This window comes from Geotrypetes seraphini, chromosome 4, assembly GCF_902459505.1.
Source record: "Geotrypetes seraphini chromosome 4, aGeoSer1.1, whole genome shotgun sequence".
Classification (NCBI taxonomy): domain Eukaryota; kingdom Metazoa; phylum Chordata; class Amphibia; order Gymnophiona; family Dermophiidae; genus Geotrypetes; species Geotrypetes seraphini.
The window spans coordinates 163,636,145-163,657,868 of record NC_047087.1 but is presented as its reverse complement, the minus strand read 5'-3'; the positions used below and the strand labels follow the sequence as shown (position 1 = coordinate 163,657,868).

Genomic DNA, 21,724 nt, shown 5'->3' with positions numbered 1-21,724 from the left:
GTTCTGAGGTAGGGAAGCCTGCTTTGGACAGTGTACTGGCATGCTCTTAGGCAGCACAGCCTGGGCTCATCAAATAGGCTTTCCACAAGACACTGAAAAAGTCTGAAAACCCCTAAGGACTCCTGCAGGACATCTGACTGGGTTAGTAGGACTTCCATGTGCTTGTGTTTGGCACACTCATTGCATGCAGCCTTTGAATGGGATCTCTTCCCTCTTTTCTGGGCTTTCTAGTGTTCTCCCACATTGGAGGATGAGCCCGAAGCTCCCACCCTTTCCTACCACACCACATGGTCGCTCGTCTGCCAGCAAATCTGTGCAAAAAAGGCATTAAACAAGGGCAGATTAGACTAGGGAATCCACTGCAGATTATCTCTGGGCAAAACGAGGGGTTTTGAGGCAGAGGGAAGCATTTGAAGAAAAAGACTGATAACAATCCAAGATGGCCACCATTAGTAATATCACGCTAAAAACAGCCCGTGAAAGCTTGGCTGAAATGCAAAAAAATGACAAAAAAAGTGTTTTAGAGGTGGGGTAACGTAATCCTAACCTCAGAAACTCTTGGATCTACCTTTTTCTGACTCCCCGCCTCAATTTTCTCCAGAGGGAATAAAGGGAATACTCACTGTAGCTTCTGGTGCCTGTTAGCTTGTGGCAATCTGCCTGCAGGGAAAGGATTTCTGCCTCAGAGACTGCCTGGAAACAAATCCACCACAGGAAATCTTCTGGCTGCTGGTCAGAGTCCTCTGACCAATGACTATGAACCCTGGAAATCCACGCAGCACGTCGAGGTAAGATAATTCACAGCTGGCTCCCTGATATCCAAATGGTTGTTACACAGGCCCCACAGCCTGTGCTCAAGCCTCCAATAAATCAGCAGATAAGCAAGCTCCCAGGGGAACAGATCCAGAGCTTTTGATGGATGACACAGCAGGCTGGCTCCATAGATACTCCAAGAGATTGGCCTGCGAGCAGCAGCCTGCCCTTACAGGTCTGCGTCCTTTCCCCAGCATAGTAAGCCTAAGAATGGGACCTCCGGCACTAGAGCCAAGGAGGAAAAAAAGAATCAATGGAAAAAAACACCTGAAAATAATAAAAAGGAAGCAGAGCAGATAGAACACAGCTCCTCAGTTCACTTGCAGAAGGAAAAACTGAAGAGGGAGCTATTCTCCACTAGTGAAGGGGAGGAGTTAAAAAGATACGAGCGACACCCTTTTGTAAAGTTTGCAACTAGAGGACAACATTTTCAGTACAGAATCCTATGTCTTTGCAACAGAAAGGCTTAATGAAGTAAAGAAATCAAAAGTATATGATAATTTCCTTTTAAGCACCAAATGGGCAGCAGTAAGACAGACCATGAATGACATTCCTGATGAGAAAATACCAAATACAAAAGTAGCACTGACCTGTCTACCATGCTATTCCTGGTTTCTCTGGTGATATCTGGAGCAGCTGGCCATGTCTGATTCACCACACTATCTGAAGCAGCATTTTCTGGTATCAAGGCTGTTTCCAGCAATGAGGGTGTGTTCAACCTGTCCATATCCCCACCAGATACCATATCTAAAGAGTGATGACTATGTTCAGAGTTATGCCTGTTCCTGGGGGACAGCAGATGTAGGGCAGATGCAGCAGAGGCCATACTGTCTGTGCGATGGCTTGGTTCTAAAATTTCAGCAGGAAGTCCAAGAGGTGCCGTGGCAAAGCTGCGCTGCAAAGTCTCAGAAGCAATCTCTGGGATGTCTTGAGACATAGCTGTGGAAGCTGAGGAAATAACATCAGGCGAACGTTCCCGGGTAGGTGAAGCTTGGGGAACCAGCAGGGGCTCCAGTGCTTGAAGTTCCCGAGGAAGATTTCCAGCAGATATCTAAGAAACAGATAGATCAAAGCCACATCAGAAGAAAGTCAAATGAGGAACATAATCTGTGTCACTCTGTAAACCAGTTTGATCCTGAAAGTCAATCTATGTAATCTTATAGCAGAGATTTAAAATGTAAAGGATAGTGTCTCAACTATTCAATTATAGAGAAAGCAGTGTATGCAACAATTGAAGTCTTAAGACTACTACTACTACTACTACAACTAATTTCTATAGCACTAACAGATGTATGCAGCACTGTACACATTATATGCAGGTACTTCCTCTGTTGCTAGTGGGCTTAATCTAAGTTTTGTACCTGGAGCAATGGCATGGTAAGTGACTTGGCCAGGGTCACATGGAGCTGCACAGAGAAATAAATCCAGTTCCCCAGGATCTCAGTCCACTGCACTGATCATTAAGCTTCATCCTTCTAAACAACTGCTACTTACATTTTCTTCACAGTTTAATTCTCTTCAAACCTAACATGCTAAGGTGGTGTCCAACTCCTTTGAATTAGGGGCGAGACTTCATAATGCACCTGAAGTCAGTCATAGGTATGAAAGGGGGAGGGAGAGTGTCACTTTCCAGTGTTATAGCCAGAAACCCTTGGAGCCCAGGCTAGGAATTAGCTTGAAACAAAACACAGAGAAGGTCAAAGTACACCAGAAAAGCACAAAGGGTATCAATGAGTGGAGACCAGTCTTTATTGACCCAACATGAGCTGTGTTTTAGCACACAGCGCCTGCATCAGAGGTCAACTAAAATTTCTTACAGATAGATATAGCCAGAAAATGATGTGATAACAGCCAAATGATACTTTGCGCTATAACTTTGAAAGACAATGTAAATGCTAGCATCCTGATTCCATCGTAGAGAAAACTATTGGGATGCTAGTATTTACATTCAGTCTCTCAGCACTTTAGCACAAAGTATTGTTTGGTTATTTACTACATCATTTTATGGCTATATCTACCTATAAGAAATTTTGGTTGATCCTTGATGTAGGTACTGTGCGCCAAAACACGGTTCATGTTAGGTCAATAAAGATTTCTATCCATTCATTGAGGTCTTTTGTGCTTTTTAGGAACTAGCTTGGACAGCACAAAATTAATCTATGAATTGCCACAAGTTATATCCACCCTTCGTTTGTATAACAGTCTGGACTGCCTACGAGAGCTGCTGATCTCACAAGAAGAGTAGATTATGATAGGTTCATTGGCATATATAACGTGACCATTTATTTTTTTCATCAAAAGGGGACATCTATTAAATGTCAGTCCTGCCCCCAATCCCACCCTAGCCCTGCCCCCAATCCCTGCCCCCAATCCCGCCCCCAATTTCTTCCATTCATTTTTCATGCACACATAATATCTTATTAATTCATAATGGTAACCATAAAATTTAAAAAAAACTACAAAGCACACTCTGCAGAGAAAATGTTAATTATCATTTATATTGGGGGGGTTCAAAGATGTCAAGGCAGATGACTTTAAAATATGCAATGTCACCTCAGTAACTATAGAAAAACAGACAAATATAGTGCAAAATATAGACAGCAAATATAAATTCTCAAAACTGACACATTTTGATCACTAAATTGAAAATAAAATCATTTCTCCTTCCTTTGCTGTCTGGTGATTTCATGAGTCTCTGGTTGTGTTTCCTTCTGACTGTGCATCCTTTCATTTCTTTCTTCTTTCTGCACTCAGTCTCAACAATTGTCCCTTTCTATTCCCTCCCGCCTTCCTTCCTATGTCCTTAGTTCCCCCAGTATCTCCTTTTTATGTCCTTAGTTTCCCTTCCCATGTCCTTAATGCCTCCAGTGCCTCCTTCCTATGTCCTTAGTGCCCTCAGTGTCTCCTTCCTATGTCCCACCCCCTGCCCTGAAGCCAGGCTGCCTGCCTACCGCCCTCCCTCCTTGCTGCTCCAAATCCAGCCTCCCTCCTTCCCTTCCTCTAGCACCGATTCAAACCCCCCCCCCCCCCCCCGGGTCCACTGCCGCTGCTTGCCAGCCTCTCTCTTTACTTCCCTCTAGCACAAATTCAACTCCCCCCAGATCCGCTGCTGCTGCTTGCCGCCCAGAAGCCTTCAGTGGAGCCCTCACAACCCCTCCCCTCATTCCCCCTTGCTCTTCTATCTAGGATTATCAGACGTTCAGATTTAGCCAGACAAGTTTTCTTTTCAAAGGAGTGTCCGGACGTCTGTCTAAAATGTGAGAGTTTGTCCGGGTTTTCCTCTCCCCTGTTCCCTGCCTACCTCGGTTTCTTGGCTATTTCTTGTATTTTTGGGAGGCATTAACTATTCAACTAGTGCAGCTCTGGCTCTCGCGCTGTGAAAATCAAGCATCATTCTGGACCTGCAATTGTTTCACTCATAGCAAGCCAAGCCTCATTTTGGGGCGCCAATGGTTTCTTTCATTACCATCCAAGCCTCATTTTGAGGCTCCAATAGCTCCTCTAATGATCCACCAAGCCTCACTCTGGCCCTCACTGTAGAGAGGTAAGGAGAGAGGCTGGCAAGCAGCAGTGGTGCAGACCTGGGGGAGGGGGTTGAATCGGGCGCTGGAGGGAGGGAAAGCGATTGCCTGTCCTGTTGTCCCCGCGCACAGCTTCTGGACGCTGTCCCTGAAAATGGGACATTTCAGCGTCCCAAAGCTGTATGTGGGGACAACGGGGACAGGCAATAAAAACTGGACGGTCTCGTTCAAAATGGGACGTATGGTCACCTTAGGCCAGGGGTGTCCAATGTCAATCCTCGAGGGCCGCAATCCAGTTGGGTATTCAGGATTTCCCCAATGAATATGCATGAGATCTATTAGCATACAATGAAAGCAGTGCATGCAAATAGACCTCATGTATATTCATTGGGGAAATCCTGAAAATCCGACTGGACTGCGGCCCTCGAGGACCGACATTGGCATATAGCACTCGAGGACCTGCCTTAGGCATATAGCACTGTTTTCCTTTATGCAGCAATGGTGGTGTGCATCTACCAGATCAGTGGCCTCTATCTTGACCTTGCAGACTTCCTTATCTACTGGACTCACATTATCAACTGACTGCTCAACATGTTTTCTGCCTATCTAAAGCATGACTTTGCATCAAAACTGCCATAAATCGCCACCTGTAAGGCTAAGGCCAAATATCAAAGGTCTGCTTTTAAGAAAACTTCCATTTTCTGATCTTCTGGGTCTCTCAGCACTGTTCCCCCTTCTCTTGGAAGATTAGTTTTTCACCTTCGATAATCTCATTTCTGTTAGTTCCTGGAGAATTCAGTATGCTAGGTGTTCAATCCCTTCCCGCAATCTGGGAGTTATAGAAATCCAAACACCTTTCTGAGCTTGTGCTCCTCCTACCTTAGAGAGTTAGAGCCCCCTACAGTTCAGTCCCAAAGCAAAACAACATATCAGAATAAACCCATTACAAAAGAAGGGGGCATGGACAAACAAATTCCTGTTCTGGGCTGGTCTGCAGAACATAAAAACATGAAATAAACAGGCAAAAGGCAATACAAAAAAAACCATTGAGGGACAATGTAGCACTAACCTGCTGTGTGCAACAAGCACTCATATGAAGCAGACTTCAGTAAAATGCATCCTCATAAAAGAGCAAATTCCCCACAGAATCCATCTACTGGTTGGAAGATCCTGAAGCCTATAATGAGAATAACTGAGGCCAAAAAAAGCAGGCGATTCCAAGCAACTGAGAAGGTGGGCCATACTGAATCCTCCAGGAACTAACAGAAAGATTATCAAAGGTGAAAACCTAATCTTCCATTCTGTTATGTCTCTTCTGGATTCAGTATGCTAGATGATGTACCAAAGCAATGGCAGCATCTAGGGAGGGACAGAAGAGCCTGCCAGCCACACAGAGGTCCCAAAAGCGGCATCAAAGTGAACTGCCACATGCACCCAGAAAACTGGGTTAAGGTATGAAGAAAGGACCTAGTAGTCGCCATGTAAATTTAATCTGGATAAAGTGCGCGAGACTCCACCCACAAAGCAGCAACACTTCTAGTCAAGTGGTTCTTAAGAAAAAAATTGGCGGCTTACCATGAACGATATAAATCACGGAAATAATTATGTGATTCCAACGGGTGATTGAGGTCCTAGATGCCAACCTACCACACCGAGGTGGGGCAGTCAGGACAAAGAGGAGATCCGACAGCCGAAAGTCATTAGTCCTTTCTAAATAATGGAGCAAGAATCTCTTGATGTCCACGGTCTCTCCGAGCTTGTGGAATGAAATGCAGGCAAATTAACTTCCTGATTGACACACAAAGCGGAAATCACCTTCGGTAGAAAGGAAGGTAGAATATGGAGAACTATTACTATATCCGTAAGTCGAAGAAAGGGTTCCCTGCACAAAAGAGCTTGAAGTTCTGAAATACGCCATGCCATGACAATGACATCAGAAAGACAGTCTTGATCGTCAGGTCCAGAAGAGTAGCATCCATTAGTGGCTCAAATGGGGCTTCTGCAAGGCCCTGAAGAAGAATGTTAAGATTTCACAAAGGGAAAGGATGACTAAAAGGATGCCGCAAACGAAGTACCCTCCTCAGAAACAGGGTAACATCTGGATGCACAGCAAGTGAACTAGAACCCAAGTGCCCTGGAGCACAAAAGGCCTGCTACCTGAACTTTAAAGGAGGCCAACGCCAACCTTTATCTGAGCCTGCAGAAAGAAATGCCAGGACCACTGAAATGGGAGCCCACTCAGGCTCCACTTAGTCCTTAGTACATCACTGTGGGAAAACCTTCCAGGCCTTGACATAAGAAGCCATAGTAGAGGATTTCTTGGACTTCAAAAGCATTAAGATGACCACATCTGAATAACTGCATCTCATCAAGGCTGATAGCTCAAGAGCCATGCCATTAGATCAAAGCGCTGTGGGTTCACCATAGGCAACGGACCCTGACTGAGAAGGTTGTGATGAAGAAGGAGTCTGAGCTTCCTGTACTGCTGAAGATGGACAATATCCGCATTCCACAGATGACCAGGTCAGTCTGGAGTAACTAGAATCACGAGGCTTGGATGCGTCGCTATTCAGTGGATGATCCGACCAACCAGATGCCATGGAGGAAACACATAAAGAAGCTCATGAGCCAGCCAAGGCTGAACCAAGGCATCCAGCCCTAAGCTTCCACGCTCTGTTTGACTGGAGAAGTGCCTGACCTTAGAGTTCTCTGCTGAAGCCATCAAGGCCATCTGGGGCTGACCCCAGTGCTATATGATCAGATGGAATGTTTTCCAAAAGAGGGACCATTCTCCCAGGTCCAAGACCTGGCAACTGAGAAAGTCTGCCTGTACACTGTTGACTCCGGCCAAGTACGCCGCCAAAAGAGACAGAAGATATAACTCCACCCAGCAAAACAGACATGTTCACAGGGAGAGACTTAGGGCGGCAATCAGTGACACTGGCATTGAGGTCATCCAGACCTGTCTCAAAAAGAAGCTGACCTGCATAAGCTGAGACTTCACAAAGTACTCGGATGAGATCATAAAGGGTGTCTGCCACATAATACACACAGTCCAGCACTAGTTGGAGACAGATATCCACTTCCGCAGAAAGCACACTGCGCTATCTCATGTGACAAGCATGTGCCGCAAAAGAGGCTGCCGCTGCTGCCTTAATACCAGAAGACGACACTTCAACAGGCTTTTCTACTTCTCCATCATTGGGAAGGGCCATGTGCCTGGTAACCTGCACCACAGCGGAATCCACCGTAGATTGCTCAAAACTGCTGGAAAGCAGGAGCCAGCAGATAAAGCTTAGACATAGCTTTAGAGAGCTGGAAAAAGCTTCTAGGGTATCCCATTGTTCCATAACCAGATCAAGCAGCTATGGATGGGTTGGAAAAAAGTGAAGACAGAACATTAGAACAATCCAAGACCGAACACCATGATGTGGAAGGAGATTCCAATCTGAATTCTTTCAGAATATCGGCAATAAAACAACGGACAGAGAGAGCAACAGTCTGCGGATGGAGGAGTCCTCACCCAAATCTCAGAGCAAGACTCTCAGAGCAAGTGTGTTGATGCGACCCGGCAAGGGCAGCAGCAGGATCCAAAATAGAAACAGCGTCAGGAGACAGAAGAGGCATAAAATCTGTATGGCAACCAAAGCAGTAGAGCTTTGTCATACCTTGATGAGAGGGCTCCTGAACAGGGATCTCTGCCACTGGCGCAACCGGCTTAGAAGAAATCGATGCGCATGCCGGCTGCATCAAACAAGCTGGGTTCAAATCATACACTTTCCAGAGGAGCCGAATAAAGTCTGGGTAAAATTCACACCCCGTGGCCACTGCTGGACCCTGTTGATGTGCCCGCACTGCGCCAAAAAAGTCCCCTGACTCAGAACACAGGCATTTGGCGCCAGAATCCAGAACGGCCTCTGGGTGATACTTTTGTCTGAAATCAGGCCGACTCCCCATCCCTGGAGGAGGCGAAGCCTGAAATTGAGAATGACACAGGGACAAATTTTTCCCTGTTCCTGCTGGAACTCAATTTACCCATCCTCATGAGTTTTGTCCCTGTCCCTGTCCCATTCCTGTAAGCTCTGACTTAACTGCACAAGCTTCGAAAACTTATGATTTAAAAGTGTTTGAGGCTTGTGCAGATGAATGGGGTAGGGACAGGAAAAGAAATTGTCAGGACGGGAAAATGAGTTCTCACAGGGTCGGGGAAAAATGTGTCCCTGTGTCATTCTCTAGCTCGAAGCTCTCGCCCCCCTTCTCCAGTGTGTTGCAGCACACGGCACACAGTTGCTGATTCAGCACCAATCTGGCACAATCAATGCACACATTTGACAGATTAGGGACTGAAAAGTCCATCCCAAAATTCTTTTTAACAAAATTGAGAGGTTTTGAGAAAGAAATATAAGTTTGAAAAAAAATAGATAAAAATCCAAGATGGCTGCTGCCAGCAAATTTGTGCAAAACACAGCAAAAATAAAGAAATTCTGAAAATAAAAAATAGCGATTTGGGGTCTGGGGAGGTGGGAGAACTGAACTCTACCTTTAGAAACTAAAAAACTGAAGCACCCATAGGACATAATGGAGGTGCACTTACAGTCTGTGCACTGCCTGCCTTGTCAGCTCTGTTACACTGCAGTTGAATGGAGAAAGGATTTTCTATCTCAAAAACTGCTCCAAATGATCAAACATGAAGATCTTCGGACTGCCAGTTGGACGGACTCTTGACTGCAACCTCCGTCCCCAAGAAACCACTCCATGCAATTGGGGACAGGAAATGCAGCCTGCGCCCTGAAACCTGGAAGGACTTTTACTCAGGACGCATGCAGCCTGCGCTTAAACCCTTGACAAGGCCAGAGGGCAAGTGAACTCCCAGGGGAATGGATCCAGAATCCAAGAAGGGTAGCTCATGGCTCCACAGTTCCACTGAAGTTTCCCTGTGAAGCAGCAATCCAGTTCCGCAGGACTGTGTCCGTTTCTCCAACAGAGGACCATTGCAAAGGCGTCTCATGGCACCAAAGCCACTAAAAAAGATGAAATTTATATGAAAAAGATGCAGAACAGAAGACTTCTGCACAGATTGCTTACAGAAATTGAAATTGTAGGGGGCTTTAACTTTCTCTCTAAGGTAGGAGGAGCACACACTCAGAAAAATGTTTGGATTTCTGCAACTCCTACCTTAGAGAGAAAGTTAAAGCCCCCTACAATTTCAATTTCTGTAAGCAATCTGTGCTGAAGTCTTCTGTTCTGCATCTTTTTCATTTAAATTTCATCTTTTTTAGTGGCTTTGTGGGACATACCAGAAATGGGGATTTGTGCTCTTCATCACTGCTGCCACCACTGCAACTATATTTGGTAGCCTTAATGACTCCCTATCCTCTGCTGAATGGGATAAAGCCTGACCAAAGATCTACTGCTTTTAAAAGTTTGTGTACAGAGCAACCCACTCCACTGCAATCACATCATAGATAACCTAGTGAATAGGAAAGGACCTGGCAGGCTTTTGTATTCTCCATATGAGTGGATATACCTTCTCAGCTTCTCAGCAACTATTCCTTTAGGATCCTCAGACAGGTTAGAAACAGGGGAGACTACCAAATAAGCTTCTGGAGTTCATCTTTAAGAAAAATTTGCACCACTGTGGAATCCTCCTCTGGAGACAACTCCTGAACTTTACTGGCTCAGTTCCTTCTCAGAATAGTCTGCATGATTACCCACGCATTGCCTGTTCAGGAAAAGATTAAAGACATACCTCTTCCCCTAGTAGACTTGACTCTTCCCAGCCCTCTTCATCCCACAGACTGCCATCCTAAACTAACCTAACAATATTAAACTCACTTATCAACAGCACTATGTCACGAATGTAACTTATCTTGCTGTAAGCCGCAATGATTCCCTGTTGAAAATTGCGGGATTTAAGAAGTTGTATTGTATTGTAGCTCTCATCTTCAGGGTCAACTTCCCAATTAACCCACAGTCTCATTAAGGCCCTGGGGATCCCAAACAGCTCTATTGAGAAGGCCCCTGTTGAATTCAGACAAAAGACCTTGTACATCATTAATATGAACTCTAGTGGAAACTTTACCACTCCAGAGAATTTTCATTAACTGTTGGTTCCTCTGCTAGCAATGAGGCCTATAATGCCAAGCCATGACAGCTCTTCCGAAGCAGCAGGTACATTCAAGATAGCTCCACAGGTGACAGCGACCATCTCCAAGATTGGACTCTCAAATGTGCTATCATCTGAAGTCCCACCTCCATGAAGTGCTCTGCATAAGAGGCAACTGCCAGAACCATTCATCCCATGTTTCCTCCATGTGGGATGACATCAAGACTTGTCAGCACTCATACTGCCTGGTTTGAAAGTACACACTTTGTGGGTTAACTAGGTCACCCACCCTCCTCCTCCAGCCTGACAAGGAGAAGGCTCAGGACAGACTAAGACATGTAGCAGCTCCAAAAGAAAAGGACCCTTACCTGTCCCGCGCTGCTACAACAGAAATTTTTGTAGTCACTATTTTTTGTTTGTTAGGTTGGTCTCAAACAGCATTCAAAAGTTCCCTTCTGCACCAGATATGGAAACTGAGGCACAAACTACCACTCTACTAGCTTCTAAGAGGATCAGGAACATGAGAAGAAATGGGAAGGAATCCAGTTGGGTGTTAACACCTCAGGGCAGAGCTATAGAGCGTGAAGGACCCTGGGCCCTGCTAGACTGAATCGACTGTCAATACTGTCCCTGGATGTCCTGCTCTTCATCCCCTCAGGACCTCAAATGGGTCCCTATAGTTAACTGGCCTCCCTGGACTGCACAAGCTTATGCACATCTACCATCTGCTTGAGAGTGATAAATACTGACTGCCTGGGGATTACACATAGTAATAATCCTAAGTGTCTGGAGCAGTACAGAGAGATGCTAAATTTGACCTGTGTTAGATTGATGTATCATGCAGCAGACTGAGCCACACTATCCTGAATTTAAACTTGCTTCCTCTCTTCACCAGAGTGACTCTCTGTCATCCGGGCTGCCCCAGTAGTGATCCCATGAGGACGTCGGGGAACAGAGCAAATCGGAAGGCATGGGAGAATCGCTCCATACACCCCTAATACACTGGCAATGTGGCGCCATATGAGGTAATGTACCTACTGGTGCATCACTATTCGGTGCATCGCCTAAGGCGCAAGCCAAAGGCGTTTTTCATTGTTGCCTGCAGTCCTTGTGACCTGGATTAACTTCATTCACCACCAGAAAGGCACAAGCAATCTTCACCAGCAAATAATTCCACCAACAAAGAACCAATCCCCTATGTCAGGTTAAGTGGCCTGGGGAAACCTCATCCACACCACCAGAAAAGCCACTCAAAGACTTCACCAGCAGAAAACGTCACCAACAAAATTTGACCTTCCATGCCAGGTAAAGTGGATCTCATTGAAATGCTGTGGCCCAAAACCTACTCTTACCTCTCCATGCACATCATAACTTACTGGACCATTTTCATCACCCCTTAGCCCAACCCCAGGAACACAAACCTAATCACCTCGCCAAACCCAATGGGTCCTGCCAAAATCTCAATCACCTCCCAAACCAAACAACCACAATGGAATTCTCATTCACTCGAATCCTACCTCTCCTATACCTCATTAGCCTCAAGGAAGTTCAGTCCACATCCTCCACTAACAGACCCACTACTCCATGGTGCACCTAACAAAAGGCCCAGGCCACAAAACCCATCCACCACTCCGGAGGATAGCTATGCACTTTGCCCAACTGCCATCCTCAGGCCCAAACATACCACCAACAAAAAAAAAGTTATAACAACCCCCCTTCAGAAATCATACTAACCTAACATATATACCAAGCACAAATCAGTCAAAGAAAGATAAAGCCTTCACACTGGTCCCCTGCATATACATCAATGCAAGATCTATAGTAAACAAATTATTTCTTTTAAATGAACTGATCTCAACCAACAACCTGGGGCTAGCCTTCTTCTCCAAAACCTGGCTAAAAGAATCAAACAGTCCAGAACTACCCCACCTCTGCCCACTAGGGTATAATAACATTCAAATTCCCAGGAGTTGGCATAGCCATAGTCTACAAGAGAACCTTCAATATTACCTTAATCGATTCCACCACCCTCCCTGATCTTGAATACATAACATGCAAGCTTAAAGACAAACCCATTGGTATTCTGCTGGTATACCGACCCCTAAGCTCCCAACCAAGTACTACTATGAGGCTACTAGAAATTATATCAAGCCTTGCCTGCCAATACACTGAACTGTTCATACTTCGAGACATCAACATACCTCTGAGTCTACTGGTAACAATGCTGCCCATAACCTAAAAAAACAAAATCATCATCCAACCATTGGATCCAACACAAGAAAAAGGTCACATCAATGACATACTCACATTTATACCCTCCTGCCTCACCTCCGACACCAAATGGGCCTTAGTTCCCTAGTCAGACCACTAATCCTCATCTTCAAACTAAACCTCCCCACAGGATGTACGAATAGCAAGCAGAGAACTGAACTGGTAAGGAAAAACTAATCCCACCCAATTCTGGAACAAAGTTGCTGAATCACTGATCACTCCTTCAAATTGCATAAACACGATGCTATCAAGTTGAAGCACCTCCATTATGAATACCCTAGACTCTTTTGCCCCACAAAATTTTCACAAAATAAAACAGACCAAACTTCCCCCTGCTTTACAGAGACACTGAAAACAGAAAAACAAGTATATCGAAGATTAAAAAGACAATGGAAGAAAACCAAATCACCTGAACACAAAACACAATGGAGGATGACAATACAAATCCAATATCACAGACGCAAAATAAAAAACTACTATGCCAAAGAAATCGAAAATAAAACATTAAACAACAATATATGATTTCATCTTGTATATAGCCTAACAGCTCTCCACAAACATCCAACAGCCCAGGACCTTGCCGACTTCTTCCTCAAAAAGATCAAAACAGTCCAAACAGATGTTGAAGAAACAACCATCACTCTGAGACCAACACACTCCATACCCGAAAATCCAAAGGAGAACTGCAATGCTGACAAGTATGGAGATCCTTCACCCCTTTATCGACCTCTGAGACAGCAAAACTGCTAAACAAGCTATCCATCCGCAGCAGCTCCCTAATCAACTGTCTCTCTTACCATCTCATTTCTGCACCTGAAGCAATCATCATGTGGATCACCAAATTCCTAAAGAACATTCTAGATCAAGGTTAACTTCTGGAAGAAATGGGAAAAATAGCATTCACTCCAGTACTAATATCTCAGAATGCAGATCTCTCCACTCCCTTAAATTACAGATCCATCACTAGCATATCCATATTCACCAAACTCTTGAAAACTCATGTACCATATTTTTTGCTCCATAAGATGCACTTTTTCCACCCCCAAAAAGGAGGTCCGTCTTATGGAGGGGTGCGTCTTATAGACCAAAAAATAGGGACAGTAAAAAACTAACCTACACTGAACAACATTTCAGCCTACATCCCTCAGAGTTCAGATTCTGAATGCAACACAGCACAGAACTCCTTTCTGACTCTAACCACAAAATCAAACAATTCCACAGGTCAACACATCATTTTCATCAGAGTTCATTTTGGTTGGGGTTTTTTTCAAGCTGATTTCAAATCTGTGTTTAGTTTTTCACTAGCATGTCACATTTTTGTAATGAGGCTCATTAAATATCATTATAAACATTAATTGGGCGATATATCATGCATTTATAGGATAAACTTATGAGGGTTAACGACTGTTGTCTTTGTTTTTTTATGCTACAGACATTATGGTAACTAATATCACTCTTTATCATGCCAAGACATTGTACTAATCATCCAGATAGTTTCTGTTACGTCTGCTTCATTCATGACAAAAGCACAACATCGCCCAATTACCATAGATCTGAAAAAGGTATACAAATTGTACTTTGGTTGTCCACTGGGTGACCAGGGTCCACATATCATCTGTACCAGTTGTTCCAACGGACTTTGTGACTGGCTCAATCGACAAAAGGCAGTGATGTCATTTGCAATCCCAATGATATAGAGGGCACTACAAAACCATATTAAAGACTGCTACTTTTGCCTTGTGAACACAAGTGGATTCTCAGCTAAAACTAAGCACAAAATTATATATCCTACTCTGGATTCTGCTATTAGGCCTGTTTCTCATGACGACTCACTTCCTGTCCCTGTACCTCCACAAGATGGACTTGCTTCTGTGGAACATGATGATGATGATGATGATGATGCAGCAGCTGGTCCCAATCCAGAATTATCTGATACTGATCTGAATGATGAAGATTCAGAACCAGAGACCTCAACACAAGCTGATCTTATTCATGATCTAAATCTTTCAAAAGAAAAAGCAGAACTTCTTGCTTCAAGGCTTAAGCAAAAGCACTTGCTTGCAAAAGATGCTAATATAACTCATTACAGAAAAAGGAATTATACATTAACAACATTCTTCACTGAAAACGACTCATTGTGCTTTTGTCATGACATCAACGGGCTCTTCAACAGTTTGTCACAAGTGCATTGCCAGATGAATGGCGTCTCGTCATTGATTCTTCACAGAGAAGCTTGAAGGCAGTGTTACTGCACAATGGGAATTCCAAACCAAGTATACCAATTGCCCATTCTGCTCATCTAAAGGAGTCTTATGAGAATATGAAGAATTTACTAGAAGCAATCAGTTATAAAACACACCAGTGGGAAAGGAGTCACGTGATGTTCTGAGCGGGATAGAACGTATTTCTCTTGAGCTCTGGGGCCTTGGGTTCTTTCCCCTCATCCTGCTTCTTTAATTCGCGCTAATCTTTGCTAACTCGAGACTCTAAGGGCGGTGCTGGTATATGGACAAGTTTGTCCAACATTTCAGCCCGAGCAGGAGTGGAAGATCCACTCACACTGAGAAAGAAAAATTAACGCGATCTCTGAAATCCGACCCCAAGATGGCGGCACAGGAATCAGGCCCCGCGCTTCAGCTGTCAGCCGAGCATATCGACGCCTTATCAGCATCGGTAGTACGTGCTCTGGAAGCCCGATTTGAGCAGTTGTTGGGCCAACTTACCACGATGGAGACTTTATTAGCTGATACTACACGGCGTTATCGGGGAACTGGAGACCCAAGTGGCACAAACGGAGGGTGCGCATACTGCTTCGGCAACGGAGCTGTCTGCCTGTGGAAGCAGGTGCGTCAGCAGACCGAAAAACTGGAGGATCTTGAGAATCGATCACGGAGGGACAATCTGTGGCTGGTGGGCTTTCCTAAGTCGGTATCTGATGCAACAGTTCTACCCACTGTGGAGTCATGGCTTCAGAAAGAACTTCCCTTACCTTCCAGAATGGGACCGCTCCAACTGGAATGAGCACACTGGCTCAGTCGACAGCATGATTATCATGCAAGGGCCCGGGTGATCATTTTGAAGGTCCACAACTACACTCATAAGGCTGAACTTCTACGTCAATATAAACAGAAGCACAACACTCTGAGTTATGAGGGGGCTCTTGTTAGGTTGTTCCAGGACTACTCTCTGGCCCTCCAGGAGCAGCGCAGACTATTCTCTCCGGTTTGTTCTGCCCTATATGCCCGAAAATGCTGCTTCATGCTCCTGTACCCAGCGCTCTTGAAGATCTGGATGAGCGCTGGGTGGAAGACCTATGATTCAGTGGAGTCAGCTCAGGCCTTTATGGACTCGTTGCCTGAGGAGCCTCGAGCTTTCAGTTTCCCGTGATTGGTTTGTTTTAGCATATGGACTGTTTGATATAGTTCTGTCATTGGGACTGAACTGAATTAGGCCATGGGAGTGGTTCTGGGAAGGCTTCCCTTGGGTTTATTTGTTTTTGTGGGACTGCAATTGTACCAGGTGGCCTGAGGGTGATTGTAAGGTAGTGGCTTTCCCATTTCTTCAATTTACTTTTGGCTAGGGTTGTAGTATTTTTCCTTTTGGTGCCCGTATACTCATTTTTGTTTTAGTGGGTTTGCTGATGCTGCTTGGGGGGTAGTGGGTGTGCCCGGCACTGTCCTGGGGGGGGGAGGCCTTGGGCAGTGTGCTTGTTTGTTTGCTTGCATGTTGGATGGGTCCTTTTGTGAGGTGTCTGTTTATCGGGGTATGTTGTTTCCTATGATGGGGGGATGGGGTGTATGCATGTGCCTTGTATGTCTGGATTTTTCTTAGGCCTCTTTAGAACATCCTTCCTTTTCCCTTTTAAACTGATGGTATGCTTGCGAGGGTGTGTGTACCTGTGGTCTGCTTGGTTTATTGTCCCATTCTTGCATACAGCTTGGGGAGCTTTTCCTTTATGGGATTCCAGGTGTCATTATCTAGGTATATTTTGACTCCATTTGGGTGGATTTTGTGAGTTACCATTAGTCTGATTGGGCTGGCTTGTCCATGTCATCCACCAGGATTTTGTTTTTCCTGTTCCTTCTGAGTGGGCTTCCTTTGAGGGGCTCCCTGTGGCCCTCCTGGCTGGGAAGAGGGTCACATTGTGTTCCCGGTGTGATGCCTACTCTGGGATCTGGATGTCTGCTAGTTTTCTTATTTACTCGGGTTGAGTGTGGGAGGGGGAGACTGGGGGCCCTGCTTACGTCGTAGTGACTCCCTCATTCCGTCCCACCTAGGTGGTGTGGTGCAGGTTTTTGTAGTGTAGTGTTTTTTTTGTTGTTTTTTTTTTGGGGGGGGGGTAGGTTTAGTATTTTGCAGATGGGGTTGGGTTGTTGGGTTGGGTGGGTGGGCAGGGGGGTGGGAGGTCCTCCTTCAGTAACTGTATTGAGTATTGTGGGATTTTGCACTGTTTTGTTTTACTTTTCAGGCTGTACCTTCTATTTTGATTTACTGCTCTGGGCTCCTGGAACAGACTTATAGCTTTTCTTCTGTGCTCTTTCTTCTGCATGATTCCTGATTATCGGATATGAGCACTCCTTTTAGGCTAACCTCTTGGAATGTCGGGGGCATTACGTCACCAGTAAAGCAGTCAAAAATATTAGCTGCTCTGCGTTATCGCTCAGACATTGCCTGTTTGCAGGAAACCCAGTTAACGGACGCCGAACATCTTAAACTGGGTCGCTCTTGGGTGGGAGAAGTTTATTTTGCTTCCCAGCATGGTGGTGTTGCTGTGTTGGTCCAGAAGTCTTCGCCCCTTGGAGTTCAGGTCCTGGATAAAGCTCTTGATGGTCGATACCTGCTCTTGCGCTTGACATTGAGTGATCGTCATTACCTTACTTGTGGCTTATGGCCCTAACTCATCCGAACCTGCTTTTATGCAAAACTTAATTCAACTTTGCTCTCGTTACTCTGGGGATCCGCTTCTTATCCTGGGAGATTTTAATTTGGTGATGGATCCTGCTTCTGATAAGTCCGGTACCTCTTTTACTTCTTTGGGGGCTAAGGGTCGCCTACTTTCAGACTTTTGTGATACTTTCTCAGTAGTAGACCCTTGGCGTCTTCTTCATCCTGAAGTCCGTGACTACACTCACCTCTCTCGGGCCCACAATACTTGGTCTCGGATAGACCATATTTTTGTGTCTTCGACTTTGTTCTTTTTGGTCATTTCGGCTGAGATTGGTCCCCTGAATATTTCCAACCATATCCTGATTTGGGTTGATGTTCATCTGGACGCTACTTATCTTCGTACACCTTTTTGGCACTTTCCTTTTTATCTTGTTCAGGATAAGGACTTTCAAACCTTTTTGCTGACCCAGTGGGAGGATTACTTCACCAATAATGCTCCCCACATGGACGATCCTATTTTGTTTTGGGAGGCTGCCAAGATGGTACTTCAGGGTCAAATCATTTCTTTTTTGAGTGCTCAAAATAAACGTATTCATAAAGGCATTATTACTTTAGAGCGGGCCTTATGCGTGGCTAAGCGGTCATTTCTTTCTACTCCCTCGCTCGAAGCTCAAGAACACTATTTGTCTACTCAAGATTGGTGAAGATTGAGACCTGCAGGAAATCGATCTTGTCTCTTTGGACCTGGGGTGGGGGCAGGGTAACTAGTACAGCCGATGTCTCTGCGATCCTCTTTGATTTTTTTTAGACATTTATATGATGCCCCTGATGATGTTTCTCCAGAATTGCTGACGGACTATCTTCACTCCTCTGGACTTCCGCGTCTTCCGGAAGCTGTTTTGTCAATAGTCCATTTCGAGTGGCGGAATTAGAATCAGCTATTATGGCTCTCTGATCCGGTAAGGCCCCGGGACTGTATGGGTTTTCTGGTGACTTTTACTGAATTCTTTCTTCCTGTCTTTGTGGTCCTTTGCTGGCTTACTTTAATACTGCTATTATGAGGGGATCATTCCCACGTTATGCTAATGAGGCACTTATTTCTTTACTGCTGAAACCTGGTAAGGAGGTTGATGCTCCAGGCTCCTATCGTCCTATCTCTTTGATCAATGTTGACCTTAAACTCCTTTCTCGCATGTTGGCCGACCGCCTTGCTCCGCATCTTCCTAAGGTCATTCATGAGGATCAGGTAGGGTTCATTCGGGGACGTCAATCCATTTGTAATGTCCATAAGGTTCTCTTTGCATTAGCCCATTGTCAATATCATCATATTCCGGCTTTGTTTGTCAGTCTGGATGCTTCTAAAGCCTTTGATAGTGTCCATTGGTCCTTGTTAAAGATCTAGTTCTTTACTCAGGCCTGTAAGATTAATATGGAATCGTTGTGGCTCCAGTGCACAGACACTTGAATGTTTTTTTCTTCCTTGCTGCCTGCCCCTCACCCTTTTCCTCCCCTTAAAGCTTCTTTTGTCTCAATTTTTAGGTATAGCAAATCTGTAATGTGTAACATTTCAGAAAAAGAACGTACAAAATTGTAGCTGAAATGACAACTGCTTAAGATGATAGCAAAAAAACCACAAAAAAAACCTAAGCAAAAAATAAATAAGGCATCTCATACCAATATGAGATCTGGACATCGGTTCCTTGTCTTCACTTCAATACTGGAAATGTGACTGCAGTAAGATTGTTGCATCTTTGGATCGCGATCCTGGCTTATATCAACAGCTGTAAAGATAAGTGTTACCTGAAGGTTCTTTTTCCTGTTCCCTGTGCACAGTGGTGAAATATTTTCCTATTTTGAAAGATTTCATTTAGAGAAATAGTGGAGTTTTTTTGCCTATGATACTGAGTAAGAACGGCTAAAAAACTCATTGGGTTTCCGTTTACATATAAAATTAGTTGAGCCTTTTTTTCTCCACTTTATTTAAATGGCTTTTCAAAGGATAGTTCCACCACTTGGCTTATAACATTTTTGCAACAATTTTTTTGCTGCAGTAATTTATTTAAGATTGTTATTGTTAGTATTGTTTCTAGTGCAACTCTTATGAATACTCAGAAGGGTATTCAAGACTTTACTAGAAAGCTCTAGTAAATGTGTTCCATGTCAGTACTATCATATGACATCACTCAAGTATGCAACTGCAGTGACCTGCTTGTCTTTAAAGAAAGATTATCTATTCTCCTTCAAGCAACTATAGAAAATAACAGAAATACAATAAAAAGCTCCTTGCAGAAGTTGAGTGCTTTTTGTACAAACCTGCAAAGCTGGCTTTGGGGTCAATTTCTCCGAGAGACCTGGAATAAGGACAGAATGGCTCCTTGGACTGTTCTGCATACTACTGCTGCTGGTGGTAGTGCTGTTTACAGTTAGATTACTATCCAGCTGCAACATTGGACCCAGTGTCAGGTCTTCAGATGGCCTGGAAAGAAAACAGAGGGAGGAACAAAAGTGACAGTTTACACTGTGTCACTACCAGTAGCGTACCTAGCATATGTTACACCCGGGGCCCATCATTTTTTTGACACCCCCCATCTATATCAAAAATATGATTTTTAGTAACAATCCACATTTTGCACAAGAGTGTACTTAGGAAAATGCAGCATCTTAAACACTGCAGTGAGCACTAGAACACTAACACATATATTGTATAACTAAACAAGTCAGATCCCGCACAGTCAATTGATCCTGTAGTCGATGCCAACTGAAAACTATGTCCTTTTCATACACACAGAACAGAGATACACCCTCGCCCAATATGAAATAATCACAAACTAAAAATAGAAATATGTAGACAAAAGTTAAACTGAACCGCCAAGAAACCAGATTCTGCATACAATGCAACACCACAACACCACAAAAATAGTGACACATGTCCCCTAATACTGTGCAAAATATAAAGACAGTAGATGTAAATTTGAAAAAACTGATACATAATCACCACTTTACAAATTAACAAATAAAAATAAAACAAATAATGAGAAATAAGAAAATGCCATTTTATTGGACTAATCCATTTTTCAATTAGCTTTCAGAGGCCAAATTTTTCTTCAGAACAGTACAGTATACAGCTGTTATGGTATCCTGTCCTGAGGAAAGGGGTTTAGTCCAAAAAATTGCCTTATTTCTATTTCCTATTTATAAACTTTTATCAATACAGTTACAATACTACTTGATTTTAAGTAAAGCAACAAAAAAATCTTTCTACCTTTTGTCGTTTCTACTTTAATCATCTTCTCTTTGCTCTCTTCTTTCTATACAGCGTTTGTCCTCTCTCCCTTCCATGCAAGATCTGCCCTCTCTTTGTCTCTTCCGCCCAGCTTCTGCCTCTCTCTCTACCCCTTCCATCTACTGCCCACACTCTCTCTGCCCCTTCCATCTACTGTCCACCCTCTCTCTCTTCCATATGGCATCTTCCCTCTTTATATGTCCCTTCAATAAACTGTATATCTGGGGTCCCTTCTCTCCTTTGCACATGATTGATTTCAGCTTCACCCCCTCTCCATTTTTCTGTCTCCACCCACTCCCCTATGCTTTGGCATCTCTTTTTCTCTTCTCCTTTCTTTCCTTCCCACTCCACACAATGGTGTAGTATCTCTATCTCCTTCCCTTCCCTCCCCCAATGCCATGGCATCTCTTCCTCCCCCTCCATGGTCTGGTATCTCCTTTCTCAGTGGAGGACTTAGAATCTACAGTTTAAGGGACTTTCCTAAGGAGCAGCAGTGGGATCTGAACCCTGCTTCTTGGTTTGGGTTAGATGCACAATGCCTCCCATGCTGGTAACCAATCTAAATGCAACGTTCTCAGCATGGGAGGCTTTGTGCATCTGACCCAAACTAAGAAGCAGGGTTCAGATCCCACTGCTGCTCCTTAGGAAAGTCCCTTAAGCGGTATATTCTAAGTCCTCCGCTGAGAAAGGGAGCTGGCATGACTTCTTCCACCTCTGCCCTCCATCCAGCTCAGTGCCCGTCTGCTTTCCATCCCTCAGCTGCCTCTCCTCAACGTACTCGCTGGGCTCCGGGTCCGGGTAGAAAGTGAAGTGGGCCACTGCCCGCCTCTGTGGCTCCTGTCC

At 44.4% G+C, this 21,724-nt stretch overlaps 1 protein-coding gene across 4 annotated transcripts in view; it reads right to left on the bottom strand.

Moving 5' to 3' along the window:
* Window positions 1-21,724, bottom strand: part of EDC4 (enhancer of mRNA decapping 4) — a 1,195,251-nt gene that overhangs the window by 486,896 nt on the left and 686,631 nt on the right. For all 4 annotated transcript variants that reach the window (XM_033940763.1, XM_033940759.1, XM_033940760.1 and 1 more), the window contains exons 17-18: window positions 19,912-20,074; window positions 1,404-1,864 (exon numbers count right to left, since the gene is read on the bottom strand). In XM_033940763.1, coding sequence (XP_033796654.1) covers window positions 1,404-1,864; window positions 19,912-20,074 — 624 coding nt within the window. The remainder of the gene's footprint in view (window positions 1-1,403; window positions 1,865-19,911; window positions 20,075-21,724) is intronic.